An 18,954-nucleotide genomic window follows, 5' to 3' on the forward strand; every position below is an offset into this window, starting at 1 on the left:
AGCTCGACTCTAGTTGTGTTTTTGACATAGTTCACAGTTCAAAACCACACGCCGCATATAAAAACAGGGCTAAACTGACTGTAGGAATATACCAGGACTAAAACAGGACTAAAACAGGACCAAAACGGGACCAAACCGGGACTAAAACGGAACTAAAACGGGACCAAACCGGGACCAAACCGGGACTAAAACGGGACAAAACGGACTAAAAGAGGGACCAAACCGGGACTAAAACAGGACTAAACTGGGACTAAAACGGAACTAAAACAGGACCAAACCAGGACTAAACCGGGTCTAAACCCAGTCTAAACCGGGACCAAACAGAGACCTAACTGGGACGAAACCGGGACTAAAACGGAACTAAAACAGGACCAAACTGGGACCAAACCGGGACTAAAACGGGACCAAACCGGGACTAAAACGGGACCAAACCGGGACTAAAACGGGACTAAACCGGGACCAAACCGGGACTAAAACAGGACCCAAACAGGACCAACAGAGTTTACATCAAGACAACATCGGGCCAAATTAAAACCAGGACTAAATCATCAATGTAAACAAATAAACAGATAACAGATTTAAAGTGTAGCTTAAATCCCACCTCGTGCATGGCCGTGAACAGCTCCCAGTCATAACTGAGGAGTTCATTGGCGATGTCTTTGGAGCTCATCTGTTCCAGGACGTCTGCTGTTCCCTGCTCTGGCCCCAGCTGCTCCTTTAGGGGGCGCTGTGGCACAAAAATAACACACTTGAGTCTCATGTTTTTGCTTCATTATCCACACACAGTCCTGAAGGGTCTTTACCAGCTGCTCCACCTGGCTGCTCGCACACACAAACAGCCTCTCGTTCAGTCCCAGAGCGGTGAACACTGCGGTGGAGTCCAGCTTCAGCTGCGCTCGCTCTGAAGGCGTTTAACACAATATAGACAAGAACATACATGAAACACTGTCACTTTCTTATCACATATAGTGCACAGTTTATGTGGAAACAGAAGCAGTGTCCTCTGCAGACCAGCGTTCCACAGTTTTCTCTCAGGTTGTCTGGATAAATGAAGCTGCTAAACAACTTCATCTGCATTTTATATTTATTTTATTTATTTATTTTTACTTTTCTTTTTTTTATTGAAAGAATAAACACAGAGCAATCAAAACTTGTGTGTAAATTAAGATAGTCCAGTAACATTGTCAAAAAAGAAAAAAAAGAGAAAGAAGAATAAAAATAAATAAATAAATAAAAAGAAAGAGAGTGTGTATTGTTTGAGATGACCGTTTTTAGAATAATGGATCAAAAATGAAAATAAAATACAAGGTTAGAGCACCTGATCCATAATGTGAGTCCCATTTCGTCCAGTTTATGTCAAATTTGTCCATTTCCAAGTTCAGTCCATATGTGTTCTATTTATTTCAATATTTATTTGGCCCCAGCTGCAAAATTTGCGCTGCATCCTTTAAGAAACTATAAGAAACATGCAAATATCTCTGCTTTTGTCTCACTTTCCCAATGCATTAAGCACAAGAGCAGCTGCCTACCAACAACACAGTGTGCTAAACATAATAATGCAAATGAAGTGTGATCAGGTGTACATGTGAGGCGTTCGAAGAGCAGCTCACCTCCTGCAGAGTTCATTTTGACCAGGACATGCTCGGATTCAGGCTTAAGCACGGCCGACATCACGTCCTGCACAGGCGTGTTGACCGGAAGCATCACGGTCAGAGCTTTGTGGTCCGGCTCGTAGATCTCGTACAGCACTGACCAAAACACACGGGACACATAAAAGCAACCACAAGGTTTCTCTCCACTGTCACCACCAGAGCTGCCGTTATCACACCGTCTGAAGTGCCACATCTTACAGAAAATCACAATAAACTACAATAAACTACAATATTGAAACTGTGCTAAGAATAAATACTGAGCCCCACAAATATACATGCGTTCGCACATCCGGGAACGTGTGCAGTGGCAACCGAGTCCGCCATTTTGAAAGGCGCACAACAGCACGTCTACTACATAAGAAATCCAGGAAATATGAGGCCAAAATGCCAAAAACCTGCGTTCTGTTAGGACATTGCTCCATAAGGTCATTGTTCTGTTAGGACATTGTTCTGTAAGGTCATTGCTCCATAAGGTCATTGTTCTGTTAGGACATTGTTCTGTAAGGTCATTGCTCTGTAACGTCATTGCTCTGTAAGGTCATTGTTCTGTTAGGACATTGCTCCGTAAGGTCATTGTTCTGTTAGGACATTGTTCTGTAAGGTCATTGTTCTGTAAGGTCATTGCTCTGTAAGGTCATTGCTCTGTAAGGTCATTGTTCTGTTAGGACATTGTTCTGTAAGGTCATTGCTCTGTAAGGTTATTGTTCTGTAAGGTCATTGTTCTGTAAGGTCATTGTTCTGTTAGGTCATTGCTCTGTAACGTCATTGCTCTGTAAGGTCATTGCTCTGTAAGGTCATTGTTCTGTTAGGACATTGCTCCGTAAGGTCATTGTTCTGTTAGGACATTGTTCTGTAAGGTCATTGTTCTGTTAGGATATTGTTCTGTAAGGTCATTGTTCTGTAAGGTCATTGTTCTGTAAGGTCATTGCTCTGTAAGGTCATTGTTCTGTTAGGACATTGCTCTGTAAGGTCATTGTTCTGTAAGGTCATTGTTCTGTAAGGTCATTGCTCTGTAAGGTCATTGTTCTGATAGGACATTGTTCTGTAAGGTCATTGCTCTGTAAGGTCATTGTTCTGTAAGGTCATTGCTCTGTAAGGTCATTGTTCTGTTAGGTCATTGTTCTGTAAGGTCATTGTTCTGTAAGGTCATTGTTCTGTAAGGTCATTGCTCTGTAAGGTCATTGTTCTGTTAGGACATTGTTCTGTAAGGTAATTGTTCTGTAAGGTCATTGTTCTGTTAGGACATTGCTCTGTAAGGTCATTGTTCTGTAAGGTCATTGCTCTGTAAGGTCATTGCTCTGTAAGGTCATTGCTCTGTTAGGACATTGCTCTGTAAGGTCATTGTTCTGTAAGGTCATTGCTCTGTAAGGTCATTGCTCTGTAAGGTCATTGTTCTGTAAGGTCTTTGTTCTGTAAGGTCATTGCTCTGTAAGGTCATTGCTCTGTAAGGTCAGTGTTCTGTTAGGACATTGCTCTGTAAGGTCATTGTTCTGTAAGGTCATTGCTCTGTAAGGTCATTGCTCTGTAAGGTCATTGTTCTGTTAGGACATTGCTCTGTAAGGTCATTGTTCTGTTAGGACATTGCTCTGTAAGGTCATTGTTCTGTAAGGTCATTGCTCTGTAAGGTCATTGCTCTGTAAGGTCATTGTTCTGTAAGGTCATTGCTCTGTAAGGTCATTGCTCTGTAAGGTCATTGTTCTGTAAGGTCATTGCTCTGTAAGGTCATTGTTCTGTTAGGACATTGCTCTGTAACGTCATTGTTCTGTAAGGTCATTGCTCTGTAAGGTCATTGCTCTGTAAGGTCATTGTTCTGTAAGGTCATTGCTCTGTAAGGTCATTGCTCCGTAAGGTCATTGTTCTGTAAGGTCATTGCCCTGTAAGGTCATTGCTCCGTAAGGTCATTGTTCTGTTAGGACATTGCTCTGTTGACTGACCAAGAAACAGTTAGTAGTTTTGTCGTGTACCTTAGTTTGCCGTTATCGTCTAAAGAATCAAAGTATTCGTAGCTCATTATTCTGTAGAAAAGGATGCAATCGTGTTGGTTTTTATATATCGCGTGCCCCTTTTAAAATGGCCGCTATGGGGAAGGCTGTATGACGTCACAGCGAACGCATGTATAGTTCCATCAAACATTTACTGACCGATAAGTCAAAATAGTAATTACTGTGACAGGCCTAGTTCCTTCATACTGTCTCATAAGTACTTCATATATTACTGATGTACATTAAAACAGTTTTGGCAGGTAAAATATTCAATTATTACCTTTATCCTGTGCTCTGATTGGATGTAACCTTCCATTGGGCTCATCGCAGTTTGAAAACCAGTCGAATGTGTGGTTCTGTCGTGGACACCAAAGACAGTAGTTTCAAATTAAAACTGGCACTACGCACATAATCAGGACTAAACTGGGACTAAAACAGGACTAAAACAGGACCAAAACAGGGACTAAAACGGGACAAAACCGTTAGTTTCAAATTAAAACTGGCACCATGTACATAAATGCAAATTGTAGAAAAATACTCGTACCCGGCCAAGAGACTGGTAGCCGTTTTCCATTCTGTAAAGGTAAAAATGGACCGGCGTTAAAAGAGTTATGTCACAGTCTGTGGGATGTTGCACAACTTACATTTTGGTCCTCCTCCTCTCTCTGAACTCCTTAAGCACGCTGCATAAACGATAGTCTCCAGCTACTTCCTTTCTCAGACCCTTTACAAATGACAGACAAACAGATTTTGTCACTGCAGATGTCGTAAAGTGCTAAAATACGCTTCAGTTTGAGACATTTTACCTCCAAAAAGTCCACAGCGACGGGATCCTCCTTGAGCATCAGGCCGAACAGCGCCACCCACTGGCCGACCAGCTTCACCACCTTCTGCTTCTTGTGGAGGACATAAGCAGCTTTCTCCTGCTCTGAGCCTTCGGAGAGCTCGGCTTGGTAAGTGCAGACTGTTGTCAAGGGCAACAGTGTAATGAAAAGACATGTTCTGACTCCAAATACTCATCATCTTATTAAAAGTTTACATCTGCATCACATTTCTTAAAACATTAACTATAAAGAAATAGGCAAAATTTCATCCACTCAAATGCTAAACAAAATGTAAAAATGTGTCTAATGTGTCAACAAAACGAAAAATAAATTTAAAAACAAGCTCAAACCATAAAAAAAATGGTCTCAGAAATACATGCAGTGTACTGTTTCTTCATGAGTCGATTTTGAACACTATATTTACTTTTTATGTTAAGGACAATACAATTAGCAATAAGTGTGAGTTTGTCACTGTAAATGTAAAGTCCAGCTTGTTTTTAGACTTTAAGGGGCCAAAGTCTCCTCTATTAATTAAACACTATACATGCAACATTAAATACATTTCTTCTGTGTTTATATGTTAATAAATAGGGCTGTTATTATTAATTTTTTTCCAGAAGCCGCCTCGTGAGTGATCATTTTTTCAATTACTTCTGTTGTACATTGTAATAAAAATAGAAATAATAAAACCTAATTCGTACCCAAATAAAAGTTATAATTTATTTTTTAAATAATGCTGCCGTCTTTGTTATAAAAGGCGTTTTAGACTCTGTATTGTCCAACTGACGATTACGAGGATCAAAATACAGCGACCATTATTTTATTTACAGTCACTATTAGTTAATTAATAATTGCCCCCATTAGCAATATACAAAAACAATATTATATAATTTAACCCTGAAGGCCATTTATGTAATTATTAACTATTCTAAAGGTTGAGCTGTGACTGCGTTGTACTTCCTCATTCCATCTCAGTTTGTCAGTACGTTCTAAATCTAAATGCCACTGTCAACATGAATCACATAACAATCATAAAGCTGTAGTTTTATGAGCGTATATCCTTATGTAATTGTGATTTATATGTGTGTAGTGGTAGCAGTGGCAGCAGCGGCTTCTCCTTATCGTCCTGTGTGTTATCAGTTCATTGAGCGGTGCCGGATATTGGTGCAGCAGAGCCGGACACAGCAGACTGGAGGGCATGAAGACTTTATGAGTGAGCAGAAAGTCACTCGCACACGCATCTGGGGAGCGAAAACACAACAGGAAGATTAGAGCTCAAACATCGGCCACTATTGCGGACTAGAATCTGGAGCGAGGTGAAGGAAGTTTGCCCACTGATAGCGTCGTGTGCACAGTCCAGCTTCAGAGCCTCCAACAGGTGTTCCAGGATTTTCTCAGGCGTGCCAGACATGACCGTGTACCTAAACAAACAAATACAGGTCAATGAATAATGACAATAATTATATCTTTATATAGCAGGCACTCAACGACATAAAGAGAGTAAATCACATGAGACAATTCATTAAAACTGGAAAGCAGTTACAAACAGGGGTCTTGCTTTATAACGTCTTATATTTAGAAAAAATAATTAAGAAGATCTCAGCGTGTTTTAATAATACATTATTTAGTCAATATTATTGTTAATTGGATTATTTCCTTCAACAATATACTGTATCCCACTTCAAGATGAGTTCATATTTTAGAGCTTCTTCCACCTCTGCAAAGTAAAGCTGTAGTGGTCAGTGGGGTGCGGTCAGGGCAATCAAGGCAAGCAGTGATTGACCAATAAAAGCTCAAATTACCACGTAATATGCATTTAAATTGTTCCGAAATGTATCCAAAAAATGTTCCCCCTCACTTCTGCTGCTGAAGCTTGGCTGGAAGTCCGTGTCTTTTAGTGACCTCTACAGGACGCTGGGTAGTACTGTGCAGGAAGCTTGGTTCTTCTTCTCTCGCCCCGTTTCATTTTGTGACCGTGTTCAGAGGCACGTTCATGCGCCTTTTAGAATCAAATCAGACAGCAGGCTGCGCCTGCGCTCTGAGGACAACACAGCCTCAAACCACCTGAATGTGGGAATCGTGTTTGCAAGTTTTCCCTCATCGTGCATGTGCAGAGCTGAAGCGAAGCAACCACAGCAACACAGTTCCACAAGTGACTTAAGAACTGTCCTTTAGCTCACAGAAAAGAGTCTTTGTTTGTAGTTAAGGCTCTGGTCCCGTTTGTAATGATGAGATATTAGTTAGAAATACAGGCAGTATATATAGAGTACTTCTGCAGTAGTTGTACAGAGTACTTCTGCAGTAGTTGTACAGAGTACTTCTGCAGTAGTTGTACAGAGTACTTCTGCAGTAGTTGTACAAAGTACTGTACTTCTGCAGTAGTTGTACAGAGTACTTCTGCAGTAGTTGTACAAAGTACTTCTGCAGTAGTTGTACAGAGTACTTCTGCAGTAGTTGTACAAAGTACTTCTGCAGTAGTTGTACAGAGTACTTCTGCAGTAGTTGTACAGAGTACTTCTGCAGTAGTTGTACAGAGTACTTCTGCAGTAGTTGTCCAAAGAACTTCTGCAGTAGTTGTACAGAGTACTTCTGCAGTAGTTGTACAGAGTACTTCTGCAGTAGTTGTACAGAGTACTTACTTGCTGTTGGGCCCGGCTCCAGGCTCAGTCGACTCTGCACTTTTCTCCAGCACCAGGACAGTTTTGCCGTGCTCCTCGAGTCGCACTGTGTTGGCCTCCACGTCCTACACACAATACACACAATACACACAATACACACAATACACGCAATACATACAATACAGACAATACACACAATATGTTTATGACGTGAACACATCGGCCCATGATCATCTCATTATATCATTCACACTTACACTTATAGCTATTAAAGTGTAAATATGTACGTTTTGTGCCAGAGGCTTCGCCACTTGCTCGTCTCCATGGAGATGTTATTGCATTGCAACAACATAAGTTTAAGTTTTGTCCGTAAATCCATTTAAAAAAAGAATTCCACTTACAGTCTTATAAATGAGAGCCCTGAGTATTTCAATATATTTTCTAACAATAAAACCATCTGCAATTGAGTAAATGCATGATAGACTAGATTAATGCCACACTGTGGAACACTTACAGGTTAGAGATGTAGATCAAACTGTAATTGAAAAGATTGAATTGTAATGACTTATTTTTGCTTCTAAAATGGTCATTGACTATTATAACGATTATATTGTGACCTGAATAAACACACGTCCTTCAGCAATAAATGTTTTATTCTCTGCCATTTAACAAACCACGTCACGATTCCTCTGTGTCTTTTATTGATTTGAGTAGTCTTTTTTTGTCCTTTTTAATTCCGTTTGATGTATTTTGTGGTTTTAGATTGTATTTATAATGTACATTTGCTAAACTGAGTAATATTTTCCGTTTTTGTTTCATTTGCGTTCTGCTAGTAAAAGTTGTTAGTAAAAGTATATAAATAAAGTGGATGGATACATTTATTTGCATCACATCAGCCTTTTTAGAGACTAGACTCTGCGTACGACGTCGCCTCGGTAACGGCACCATCCCGTCACGTCTGGCGTACCTTGAGAATCCGTATGAAGTCGTGCTTGTCCACGCGCAGGAAGTGGCAGTTGTCTTCCCTCAGGATGATGGTGGCGGAGCGAGGGGCGTCGTTCAACAGGGCCAGCTGACCAAAGTCCTCCCCCTCGTGTAACGTCGTGACCACGCCCTGGAGAACGAGCGCAGTTTCAACTTTGCAAAGATTCCCCAAACAACTTTCACAGCTCCATTTGTGGTTTTTCCCCTTACTTTTCCGTGCGTGATGACGTTGACCGAGCCCTTCCAGATGATGTACCAGGACGTCCCCTTGTCTCCCTGACTGAACACTGAACCATAAAACACATGGAGTTAATCAGATATATCCAGAAACAAGTGTAATATCCAAAAATATTCAGTATGCGCAGTCATATTTACAGCTATTACTTAAAGAGCCCCCTATAAGACTCACTGAACTGCAGTTAAGATAAATGTATATTGAATTTAGCTAAAAATGCAAACATTTTATCCCAGAATACCAATTTTTTTTAGGTTTAAAATGTTATTTCATGTTTGTAACTGATGACATCACACTAGGAAATTACCCAGCAAACATTCGCCAAAAATTCATCTAATGTCACCATTTTTTTTCTTTTTTTTTGACAAATAAAAATTTGAGCGCGACTTTATTTTGATTGATGAATTCAAAAAGAGTTGTTTCTTTGTGTAAATTATGCACAAACTTTGACTGGAACGAGAGTCCCTAGTGTGATGTCACTTCCTGTCATTTTCTACAGCTTTTTCAACGTTTTCTGCACAAATCTCTACTCGATAGGTGTAAAACTATAATTTATATGTAAAACAGATACAAATACACAAAATAAAGTTAAAATTAGAACATTGTAAAAGCCTATCATACGTAACTTTAATATTCATGAGTTTCATCTTCCCGTTTGCAGGCGCCATTTTCAGGACTATTCATCGTTCAAAAGATATCGATAAGATAAGAATATTTGGGGGTGCTAGTTTGTCATCACTTTGAAACGCATGGATATTGCCCATTTTGAGCCCATTCTGGTCCTGATCTGGAGGTGCTGTTCTTGTCCTTTTTTAGCGCTGGTCAAGTCCAAGTTTAGTTCTGGGTTTAGTCCATATTAGATGTGGTGTGTGAGAAAATGTAAATGCAATGACTAGTATTATTCTTTTGACTATTGCATTATATAAACAGGAAGTAACCAATTTTTACTAATCCAGAGCTCATAACCAAACCAGGACCAGATAAACACACACATTTGCAATCTTAACTGTACGTAAGCGTGGAATAACTGGAGTGTAGTGTTTTGCTCTGGTTGATGCGCACAAAGCTCCATGTGTGTTTCTGTGACACTCAAATGTCAGTTGCACTCACACACTGTTCCGGCTTTGGCATGTGACTCAAACACCAGCACCGCAGCCAGCTCCTTACGCACCTACGGCACAAAACACACACACAAGTATTACAACCACCACAACAAGCGCTCGTTTTGTTGAAATGAACAGACAATTATGCTTTACATTCAGCTAAAAATACACTCGGGAAACCGCTGATATGGCAATAGTGCAAATAATACGTGCAAATGTGCTGATGACATAATGACTCGTGTTCACATTCTAGAGTAAGTGTTTTTCTTCGGTCCACTGTTGATTGAAGGTAAAGTGAAAATGATAAATCTCACATCTTTTTGCCGCTTCACACTCACTTATTTGTGCAGATATGGATTTGGATGTTAATCTTTGTTCCAATTTTTGTCACTTGTACAAATGTAATTAACAAAGTAATAACACTACATGCATCACCTCTAGAAGACCACATTAAATGCAGAACAAACCTTTGGTGAAGATGCTCTTACGGCAGGCTTTTAGATAGGATTTGAAAACACGGTACGGGGCAGGCTTGGCGAAGTACGAGTAGCTTTGGCATTCTCCGGACTAATAAAAAGTACTTCACAATTTAAAAGGTTATGGAAAGCCAATATGATAACACTCCGCCACTTGGGAGCGGCGGATCGCGGCATATTTTCGGACGCTTATACAAAATAAAGCGGGGCTTCTAATGCTGTGCGCCGTCTGACGTTATCCCGTGCACCGTAAACGAGCGCCGTAATTTACACCAGACGGTGCCCAGCGTTCTCTTAATTTACAATATACGCCGCGTGCCGCGGTGGTCGTCCCTGCACTCGAAAATGCCCGTCCACAGATGGAAACGACTATGAGGCTAAAATCTGTCATATTTACATAAGAATCCTATGTTCCTTAATATCCACGGTCCCTTTTCTGAATCTTAAAACTTTCATAACAAATTCCACTCGGTTATTTGGCCTCATTTAAATGAACGGGCCTTTTCCATATGGACGCGCTGTTAATCTGACCTATATAATGAGGAGGTGCGATACTGACCGAAGTGGAGAGATGCGCGGCAGCTTTCACGTGTAGCAGCTCCTCGTAGATCACCTCCAGGTCCTCAGCACTTCTCTGACTGGGGCTGAACACAAGAAGAAAGAGGGAAGGATTTCAAATCAACGTTATCGCTTTAATTCAGTCAGAACTGGGGGTGCCACAATATGAAATGTTAGCGTTATAGAGTTATTGTGAGAATAAAACGGCACAATTTGTCCTAACAAAGTGAAATCTCCCTCAGTTTGTGACCTGCTTTAAGAAATTGAACTTTCTGAATGACAAAATAAAGTACAGATTACACAAAAATCGCCAGATTAAAAAGATGATGTGATATTTATATTTAGGTGTATTTTTTCCCGACTATTTTACTTTAGTCATCCCAATTTGGCTCAAACTCAATCAAATCCTTCATGTTTGTTCAAGTTTTGTGTTGTGTTCAAGACCTTTTGCGGAGGATCATTGTGAGCAAAGCGTCCGGCCCGAGCTGAGCGAGCAGAGACAGCGCCTCCTGCAGGTCCTCGTCGGAAACTTTCTCGTTTGTGACGTGGTTCAGCCCGAAATCCTGGAAGCGGTAGAACTGTGTGTCTTTGTCCAGGAAGTTCAGCTCCTGCTTCACTGCATTATGGGGAAAAACAACAGCGTGACATGTTGAAGTGAAGAGCGTAAAGTCCATCTAAAGAAATGATTTGACTTTTGAGGCGATGTTTTGACACCACTCATACGAGATCTGTGCTATTACTCACTAAAATGTACCGTATATTCTGGACTATAAGTCGCACCCGAGTATAAGTCGCACCAGCTCAAAAATGCATAATAGAGAAGAAAAAACATATATATAAGTCGCACTGGAGTATAAGTCGCACCAGCTCAAAAATGCATAATAGAGAAGAAAAAACACATATATAAGTCGCACTGGAGTATAAGTCGCACCAGCTCAAAAATGCATAATAGAGAAGAAAAAACACATATATAAGTCGCACTGGAGTATAAGTCGCACCAGCTCAAAAATGCATAATAGAGAAGAAAAAACACATATATAAGTCGCACTGGAGTATAAGTCGCACCAGCTCAAAAATGCATAATAGAGACGAAAAAACTTATACATAAGTCGCACCCGAGTATAAGTCGCACCAGCCAAAAAAATGCATAATAGAGAAGAAAAAACACAAATATAAGTCGCACTGGAGTATAAGTTGCACCCCGGCCAAAACTATGAAAATACAGTATATTGAACGACAAAGTTAAATAAGGTCAAATCTGATCAAATCGAGAACGTTGATTGATCCGTACGAGGAAAACTAATGGTAATATTGAGTCAAATAATCCAAAAAGTCAAATACGACTCTTCTCAGATCAAGATGACTAGTTTGAATTCAAGTATTTTCAGCGTTTTGAACACTGGAGCTGATTGGTAGAGCACAATCACACAACATTATCCAAACGCTTTGATGACTGTAATCACAAGCGTCTGAGGAGCTGGTGTGTACTGATTGAAGTGGGCCTCTCTCCGCAGACAGTGTCGGGTCCTCCAGGCTCAGGGGGGCCCTTGACCGGACACTGGACACTGCTGGGTCCTCACTCAGTCTGACCCACATTTACAAACACTTTTGGAAACTTATCAGCCAAAACAGAGCCCATTTGGCAGCGTTGGGTAATGAGACATGCTAAATTGGCTACTTAATGGATTTTTTTGACCATCTCTAATCTTCAGGTGATTTAAGTGTGCAGTTGTGTGAGATTCAGTGGGAACAAATATGTATGACCTTCAAACTCTAAATCTAACCAAATATGGTATGTAAAAGTATAAAGTGTAAAGGCTAGCACATGGACTATGCTGAGATCTCAATATTTTTTTAAAATTTGAATCCAATTCGAACATTCCTGCCTGGCCAGCCAAGAACACACGCTTCTCCAATTCTTTACAAAGCCATTCAATCTGGGCACCGGTTTTATCTCTCCAAATTCAAATGATTGACAGGTGAATTAGCCAATCAGGCTGGTCTTAATCTGAGGTGAGAGAAGTTTGATTGTGTTCTAAATGAATCACAATCACAAACTATACGGACCGCAAACGCCCAAGAACAGAACAGCATTGTGGGTTAGAAGAACCGGGGACTGAACCACCGACCATTAGGCATGAGGGCCTAACAATAAAAGTGAAATAAACAGCCTCACTACTGCGTGTTAGTCGTGCCGTACTTTTATTCCATAAAGGCGTAACTCTGCGATATTTGAACAGAGAAATCAAAGTGCACTTGAATAAAGGGTGATGTTTATTGATCATTCTGTTATTCTGAAGCCTGAAGACGAGAGAGTTGTCGAAAAAGATACATACGCTCAGCACAGACGAGTGCAGTTTGCAGATAGCGCGCTCATATGGGAAAGAATCAATCTAAAAGTGATGTGTCCATCCCGGAGACACCTGTCATGCTGCAATGTCAAATAAATATGGGAATAAAGAGTGTCTGGAATGCTATGTATGTAGTCTGTAATTTCTTTGTGATTTTAATGCATTTTTCCTGTTGTGTGAAGCACTTTGAATTGCCTTGTGTATTGAAATGTGATCTACAAATAAACTTGCCTTGCCTAAAATGAACAGATACACATTTCACCATGAGGCTGAGCAAAATAATATGTCTGTTTGCCGTAACCCGACCAACCCGGTGTGAAACTAGCAGACTAAAAAAAAATGTATCAGCATTTTGTAGAAAAAACTTCGAATTCTTTTATTTTCCAATTATTTCGCCGACTCACCGACCAGACTTCCCTCAACCACCGTGTCGAATACTTTTATCACGCTTGTTATAAATCACAACAAACATGGCGGCGCCCGTGTCCCCCGCATGTTCCCCCCGCTCACCTTTGCTACCAAAATAAAGAATAGCGGCGTACAAAAGGTCGATTGAAATGTCTTAAAATCGTGAGATTTAGTCTCCCGATCGGGTTGATAGAGACGTTTTCCGTCATTGACTGTTGAAGCCTGACCCCTGGTGGTCACTCCGACTCAAAAAATGGCAAATTTTGGATCTTTTTTTTTTGCCTTCAAAGTAAAAAAAAATAAGAATTTGCCTACCGTCCGACCCACTTGAAAAATGTTGACTCGGGTTACAGCAAACAGACAATTTATTTGGGGTAGCCTGAGGAAGTATTCTACAGAGTTGATCTTTTACCGTGTGACAGGATCCCCTCGTCCACCAGCACCTGCCACATCCCCGCCGCCTGACTCCTGGACTGGAGACACTCGTTCTCCTTCATCAGCCAATCGATGAGCTCCTTTCCCGAGCAGCACTGTCTGCAACACCAACACACACACGAGGGCGTCGCTATCGCGTCACGTCGTCTCACGAAATGTCACTGCGGACGCCGTTGTGCACCTGTATGTTTTGAGGTGATGCTTCCTGTCTCTGATCAGACTCCGGCTCTTTTCCAGGATCACGCAGTAAACCGACCTCGCCGCTTTCACCACTCGGTCTGAAAGAAACTGCGGGACAAAGCAACACATTACTGCATGATATTAACGTGTAAAGATGTAAAAAATATAATGATATGAAACAATTAACAGTATTAAAGCGGCAGTATCTAACTTTTTACTCAATATCAACTGCGTTTTCAAGACGCTCTTCCATATGTCCATCTAAAAATGCCTGATAATGTTTTAGTGCAATAACTTTAGTGTTTAGCGACATAAAACAAAGGATTGCAGTTGTGTGCTTTAAGATGTCTTCATTCTAGTCCTTCTTTAAGAGGAAAGTGCTTTTGCTTTCTATGTTGTTTATGCATTTCCTTTTGTTCTTCATTCTGCTTTAAAAGATGCACATTATAAATCGCTGTATGAATATTACACTGCTCTCTTATCCAGATTGTAGTAAAACAGGTTTGCGAAGGAGAATGTAATAATAAAAATACATCAGTACATGGATTTCTACAACAGAAAAAATGACTATTACAGCTACATCTCTAATAAGCAAGCAAAACTGGTAAACTGGTGCGAGATATGTGCAGTGTCTTGTGTCTTGTGTGAGCTGGGAGTTGTTTTCTTGCATTTTCCCACAGCGTTACAAACACAAACAGCGTAAATGTAGCTTTTGTGATTTTGTATGGCGGTTTTGTGCATGTGTGGGCTCCTGCGAGTTAAAAAAATGTGTGAAAATCTGCCATTTTAAGCTCTCCCGCTCCTCCTACAGCCACTACACGTCTGAAGCGTCGACCACCCTGCTGCGCTCAACTCCCTTTGAAATACTCTCATGCCAACGCTTTCAAATCCTCCCAAATAGTCAGTGATGCAGACAAAATCGACTACGCAGTGTTCCTTTGTTTTGTCCCTTTTTCACTCTTGGGTTCAAATTAAAAGTAGATTAATGTCTACGCAGCGATGTTTGCCGTGGGTCTAATGATTGACAGGGTTTTTTGCCCCGCGTCTGCTTCTGGAGCGCTCTGCAGTCTTGTGATTCCAGGAGTGGCGCAGACAGCAGCCGTTTGTTCACTGGACCGTTCCTCGAGGTTGTAGAGGTTTTGTCAAGGGTTAAGACTGAAAATATGATGGAGTTTGTCTGTTTTAAGGAGACGCAATAGTAAAAAGAGAAACTGGGGGAGGCGTTTGGCAGCTCAAACACTAGTAAAGAGTAAGATTTCAACAAGAACAGCATAAAAGGGCTATTTTTGAAGACATCTAGCCATGAAAATATTTGTAAATGAATATTTGTTGATTTACTGACCCCTTGTGGTTGGGGGTCCTTTTTCTTTGTCAAATACTGGCCTATTCAGCTACTTTGAGTCCATCAGATGTACCATCAGTTCTCAAAATGTGGTCCTTCAGGTGGTACGCAGAAGCTTAATTATTTCTTTAATTAAGAGCTAATTTATTTAAGCAACATTATCGTCCTCTTTTGGCTTAGTCCTTGTATAGGAATATTTAGTCTCATTTTAGACCTGGTTTTGCTCTAATTTAAAACTGATAGGACTCAAAAAGCTAATCAAATCAGAACTTTTAGGAAATTCTAGTACCGGTATATAGAGTAAAAATGTATGTGGGGAAAACTGTCAGGACGTAAGATCTGATTTGAAGTTCATGCAGTTGGAAAAACCAAAGCTTTTAATTACGTAAATAATGCAAAAGAGACTACAACATGAGAGAAACTAAAACCAATCCGAAGGAGAGGTGCAAGAAACTTTCAGAGTCAGATTTACGAACAAACCCGAAAAAGCAATCAGGTCAAAATTAATTCCAATTGCACCTATTTCACGCCAAAATAAATACAAGTTTCTGGTCTTACCTTTACATTTTGATAAGAAATAAACGAGTTCAAGAACGAAGAAGAGCACAATCGTCCACGGGCTCAGGAGCGCCCTCTGCCATGAGTCAGGGGTATTGTTTGCCTCCCCGAGTGAACTTTTACTGCGGTTTTATAATCAATCTGTGAGCCTAAACATATCATACATTCAGAATATGGAAGTACAGAGCATATCATTGTTTTATTTGTTATATACAGCGGGACAGGACACAGTTGGTGAGGAATGATACAGTGCACCGAGCAGAGTTATAGGACATGCGAAAATTCTGATAGTCTTAATTGAAATTGTTCCATGTTGGATTCAAAGGGAAAAGGGGTTTAAAATGCATACAGCTGAGAAATATTAACATTTATTATATTTATAATGAAGTTTTTTTATTGACAGGCTGCTTCCCCTGTCAATCTTTGGAGGAAAAACTTGCAGATGTATCCTACAGTGTATTCAATAAAGTACATGTAACCTAATACTGACCTCTAATACTGCATTTTTGTCATACACTTTCTACTGCAAATTTCAGATACCACGTCTTGCCTAAAATACACTTACGCAGGCAAAAGATAAACTTATGCTCGAGATTAGTTGGTTTAAATGCTTTATTTTACAGCTTCACTTTACAAGCTTGTAGTCATTTAAGCTCATAAAGACACTAGTCATTTAAGCTCATAAAGACACTTGTGACTGTCCTCTGTCCCATAACACGACCTTTGCCCTTTGGGTATTTACGGGCAAACACACGGCCCTGTTAGCTCCCACTTCAGACCCACGCGTTAAATCTGACGTACGGCCTGAAATAACGACACGTCAGCCTGGCAAACTTACCCTTGTGCTTATGGATAGAAATGCACCATGCGTCGTGCCGAGTATCATTTTATTCACATTCTCAGCTATACTTAAAGTCGCACTGGTCTGTCAGCGGCTCGTCTCCATGGAGATATTGCTTCAGCTGAATTGTTCCAAAGTCTGGCATTGTACTTCCCGTTCTTGCATTTAGCTCATTGCGTTACTTTTAGGTTAATTGCTAAAAGAAGACATATTTAATGCTGTACTGTGGAACGTTCCAGGCAAAGTTAATAACATCTCCATTTAGGCAAGCAGGCATGTTTTTACCATTTAATTTCTCTGTTACGTCATATAATTTAGAATCTTAATACAAATTCTGCTCCTCTTCTACACGCTAACATCAATTACGTTCTAATCTTTTCCGTTCTCATCAGCTTTATCCAGTCAAAGTTATCAAATCGTTTCCCCCCGGCGTAATATGAACTAAATTAAAAAGATAATAGTGATGTGACTTGATGAAAGTTAACGCTGCCATGTTTCATTTCTTGAGACAATGCAAAAAAGACAGCGACAATATGTAAAAAATAATAATAAAATCAATAAAAGACAGTGTGGCGGCACAGTTTAATTTATTTAATTTATTTAATTTCAATTGTGTGTTATTATAATCTTTGTCTAAATCTTGACCTGATCTCACGTCTCGTCTCATCTCCAGAAATTACCATGATAATTATGACTAAACTAGATAAATTCATGCTTCTTTTTATTATTATTTTGTCAAATCTATAAAACACAATTAATGATAAAACGTGGCACGCTCTTACGTCTCGTCTGCATCAGGCGTTCCCAGACTGACGGTGTAACAGATGCACCGGGCGCTCTCCTCTGCCCTGTTGGCATTAAACTACGGGGAGGTCAATACATTTCCCAGAAGCCTCCTTTCCCCCGGGCTCCCACACTCACATTCTCAGACATGTCAGCATCCAAACAGATTACACATGCATTACCTGCCAGCGGTGATGAATCGTGGAAAAGCAAGAGCCCCTGACTTCGGTGATACTTCACTGTGCCAGATAAATCTACATCAGGACTTGACTTTTAGTTCAGAGGCAAATGACCGACCAATGCACCACATACGTCACAGTTTTTCACAATAAAGTGCGTTATATTCAACTAATTCAACAACTTACTGCCACTAGTACTTTTAACTCTGCACTAAATATACCAAAAGTTGATCTCCAGTCTTACTTTATGTGCTAAAATGTGTCTGTAAATGAGATTATAGGTCATTACACTTGATGCTTTTTGGGGTAGGTTTATCTCCCACCTCTAAGTACAAGATATTTATGAATTCAGCTCTAAGAATGACCATTTACTGCTTCTTATCCGACTTCTTATCCAACTATAGCAAAAATAATCCTGCCAAAATGTTGTAATCTTACTGTATCTCTTGTCAAATTTATCAGATGAATCAATAATTGTGATAATTCAGGTCGTAAGAAAAGAAAAATAATAATCATGACAATTTTCGAAACAAAATTAAGTCTTTTAGTTCCAGACAAAATAGACCTAAATGTAAATAACCCGTTTTATCTGCCCGTTTTTGTCAAATTTAACTCTATTTTGTCATTCGGAAAGTTCAGTTTCATAAAGCGGGTCACAAACTCGAGGAACAGTAACACGTTAGACCACGGGAACTAAACAAAACTGAAGATTTCACCGTTGTTTAGTCACAGTCTCAATAATCGGGATTACTTCTTAATTCATCACGATAAAAATACAGTAAAACATCCTGTGTATGAGTACATCAGGTAGATTCCAGCTAAAGTATTTCTTAGAATGATGTAACAAGATTGTTCACATAACTTTTACCATTCAGTCATCTGCTCTGCTCATAAACACATGTAACATATCTGACCTAAACACCATTTTGACACTAAAACTAGAACTAACACCTCATTCTGGGTCAAACCAGGACCAAATGAGTACAATCTGACCAAACCCAGATCTGTTGAGGTCTGAGCGTTTGGTGCGACGCACAATAGAACGCTACAGTTGGGATTTGCGTGGAGACTCGCCGTTCAATTTCTTTTGTTTGGCATTTGTAAACTATCTAATAATGTTATCAGGGTGAAGCGTAGGCCGGAGTCGTGTTACAGCGCCGACAGGACGTTTCCCACAGGCGCAGGGATGAAGACACAGAGTACACTCCATAAAGATCTGACAGTGATGAATGAGAGCGCCGTGGAGCAGTGGACGGGGAAGCTCTGTGGGTCTGACGCCCGCTTTATCCACTGGACAGAGGTCACTGAAGTATTCCAACACTATTGTACTGCAAAGTGAACTGTGGACTGTGTTTTATAGCCCGGGAACAGTAGTTTCATTGGAGAAATAAACCAAGAATTGCAGCTGATCCAGCTGATCAGACGGTCCACAGCAGTGTTCTCCG

At 40.3% G+C, this 18,954-nt stretch overlaps 1 protein-coding gene across 1 annotated transcript in view; it reads right to left on the bottom strand.

Moving 5' to 3' along the window:
• Window positions 1-18,954, bottom strand: part of rapgef3 (Rap guanine nucleotide exchange factor (GEF) 3) — a 30,059-nt gene that overhangs the window by 2,198 nt on the left and 8,907 nt on the right. Inside the window, exons 3-19 of the mRNA XM_072449247.1 lie at window positions 13,808-13,914; window positions 13,604-13,725; window positions 10,877-11,048; window positions 10,434-10,518; window positions 9,406-9,466; window positions 8,271-8,347; window positions 8,044-8,190; window positions 7,098-7,201; window positions 5,794-5,879; window positions 5,621-5,699; window positions 4,441-4,591; window positions 4,279-4,358; window positions 4,179-4,209; window positions 3,915-3,990; window positions 1,611-1,748; window positions 804-901; window positions 602-727 (exon numbers count right to left, since the gene is read on the bottom strand). Coding sequence (XP_072305348.1) covers window positions 602-727; window positions 804-901; window positions 1,611-1,748; window positions 3,915-3,990; window positions 4,179-4,209; window positions 4,279-4,358; window positions 4,441-4,591; window positions 5,621-5,699; window positions 5,794-5,879; window positions 7,098-7,201; window positions 8,044-8,190; window positions 8,271-8,347; window positions 9,406-9,466; window positions 10,434-10,518; window positions 10,877-11,048; window positions 13,604-13,725; window positions 13,808-13,914 — 1,740 coding nt within the window. The remainder of the gene's footprint in view (window positions 1-601; window positions 728-803; window positions 902-1,610; window positions 1,749-3,914; window positions 3,991-4,178; window positions 4,210-4,278; window positions 4,359-4,440; window positions 4,592-5,620; window positions 5,700-5,793; window positions 5,880-7,097; window positions 7,202-8,043; window positions 8,191-8,270; window positions 8,348-9,405; window positions 9,467-10,433; window positions 10,519-10,876; window positions 11,049-13,603; window positions 13,726-13,807; window positions 13,915-18,954) is intronic.

This window comes from Eucyclogobius newberryi, unplaced genomic scaffold, assembly GCF_026437365.1.
Source record: "Eucyclogobius newberryi isolate DKJ021-1_F unplaced genomic scaffold, fEucNew1.0.hap1 SCAF_17, whole genome shotgun sequence".
Classification (NCBI taxonomy): Eukaryota; Metazoa; Chordata; class Actinopteri; order Gobiiformes; family Gobiidae; genus Eucyclogobius; species Eucyclogobius newberryi.